The sequence below is a fragment of the Propithecus coquereli genome, unplaced genomic scaffold (assembly GCF_000956105.1).
Source record: "Propithecus coquereli isolate 6110/MARCELLA unplaced genomic scaffold, Pcoq_1.0 Scaffold24, whole genome shotgun sequence".
NCBI lineage: Eukaryota > Metazoa > Chordata > Mammalia > Primates > Indriidae > Propithecus > Propithecus coquereli.
Genome location: NW_012147952.1, coordinates 2,761,459 through 2,762,880, shown reverse-complemented (window position 1 = coordinate 2,762,880; position 1,422 = coordinate 2,761,459). Strand labels below are relative to the sequence as shown.

Below are 1,422 nucleotides of genomic sequence, written 5' to 3'. Positions count from 1 at the left end.
GGGGTGTGCTAATATTTTTTTTTAAACCCGCCTGTGAAAATTTTCTAGCCCTTTCCCACTTACAAATAAAAGTAACATAATTCCCCACTTACAAGGAATAATTTTCAATAAAGTTATGTTAAAATAGTTAAATTTTCTTTTTTTAAGCCTCAGAAGCAATGTAATAATCTAATCAAAATACAGTATGAGATATGGGAGCTCAGAAAAGAGTAATAAAGCCACATGGGTTTTTAAAATCCTATTATTTACAAAAGCCATGTCCATATACCCTAAAACAGAAACCACCTTCTGTTGCAGTTATGAGTTGTATTAAGATTTATATAGTTAACACAACAGACGTTAAAAGGAGGAATATAAGTTAAACAGTCCTCTTGATTTACAGTAACATTTCTGTAACCTCTTACTTGAGCTGCAGCTTCCTCATAACCAGTGGTGCCATTGATCTGTCCAGCAAAGAAGAGCCGTTGAACCAAATGAGTCTCTAGGGAAGGAGCGATCTGACGGGGATCTAAGTAATCGTACTGAACACCATAGCCTGACCAAAGAAAAAAATGGCATAAAATAAGTAAAACAGGAGCTGGATTTGCCTTAAGGTAGAGATGCAAAGAATACCATTAAATGCTCTTCAAAAACAAGATTATTTTAAATGTACAGATGTTGGGCTTCATCGTCTGAGGCCCTAAGCAACAATGACTATAGCTGAGCCCTCCTCCCTGACGGCTAAAGCAGGGCTGAGTTATGCTGAAGGGCAGCTGTGACCCCCTTTACCTGGCTGAATCATTTTAGCTTTCTCCAAGCCTCTGATGCATGTAAGCATTTTTTCCTGTAACTCAGCTGGTAGCGTCATAGATAACCCTTGGGGATAGATAAGGTCAGAATCCATTCCTTCCGGTTCCAACCAAACCTGATGCAGACGGTTTGGAAAACGCAAAACCTTTGATTCAATGGAGGGACAGTATCTAGAATAAGAGATTGAAATTTTAAAAATTGAAACAACCAAAAGAGGGTTGACACCATTCCTTAAAGTAACTGAGCACTGATATTTTGTCCTTACCGGGGTCCTCTTGTAGTTTCTTTAACATGACTATTGAGGTGAAGGTTCTCAAGGACAATCTCATCCACTCTACGGTTAGTGTGAGTCAAGTAACATGGCAGCTGATCTTCTGGCTAAAAAACAGTAACCAGAAACAATATTGTTTTCCTTCTTTACTAGTTTGCTTCTTATTCAAATAAATTCCATACAATATATACTTACTTTAATAGACATTAAATCTATGCATAACATCCAATACTACCTATGAAGTATTCTGGTCAAAAATAAACAACCCAAAAGACGAAGTTAAATCTAAGCAAGCCTCTAAAGCTAACTACCAGTTTACAGGAAATAGAAGAACATGATTAAGGTATCAGACAAATCTAAAA

General features: G+C 36.9%; 1 protein-coding gene across 1 annotated transcript in view; it reads right to left on the bottom strand.

The window, feature by feature from the left end:
- The window catches only part of MTO1 (mitochondrial tRNA translation optimization 1), a 24,489-nt gene that overhangs the window by 10,910 nt on the left and 12,157 nt on the right, over positions 1–1,422 (bottom strand). Inside the window, 3 exon segments of the mRNA XM_012646068.1 lie at positions 405–535; positions 769–959; positions 1,055–1,167. Of these exon segments, the coding sequence (XP_012501522.1) occupies positions 405–535; positions 769–959; positions 1,055–1,167 (435 nt within the window).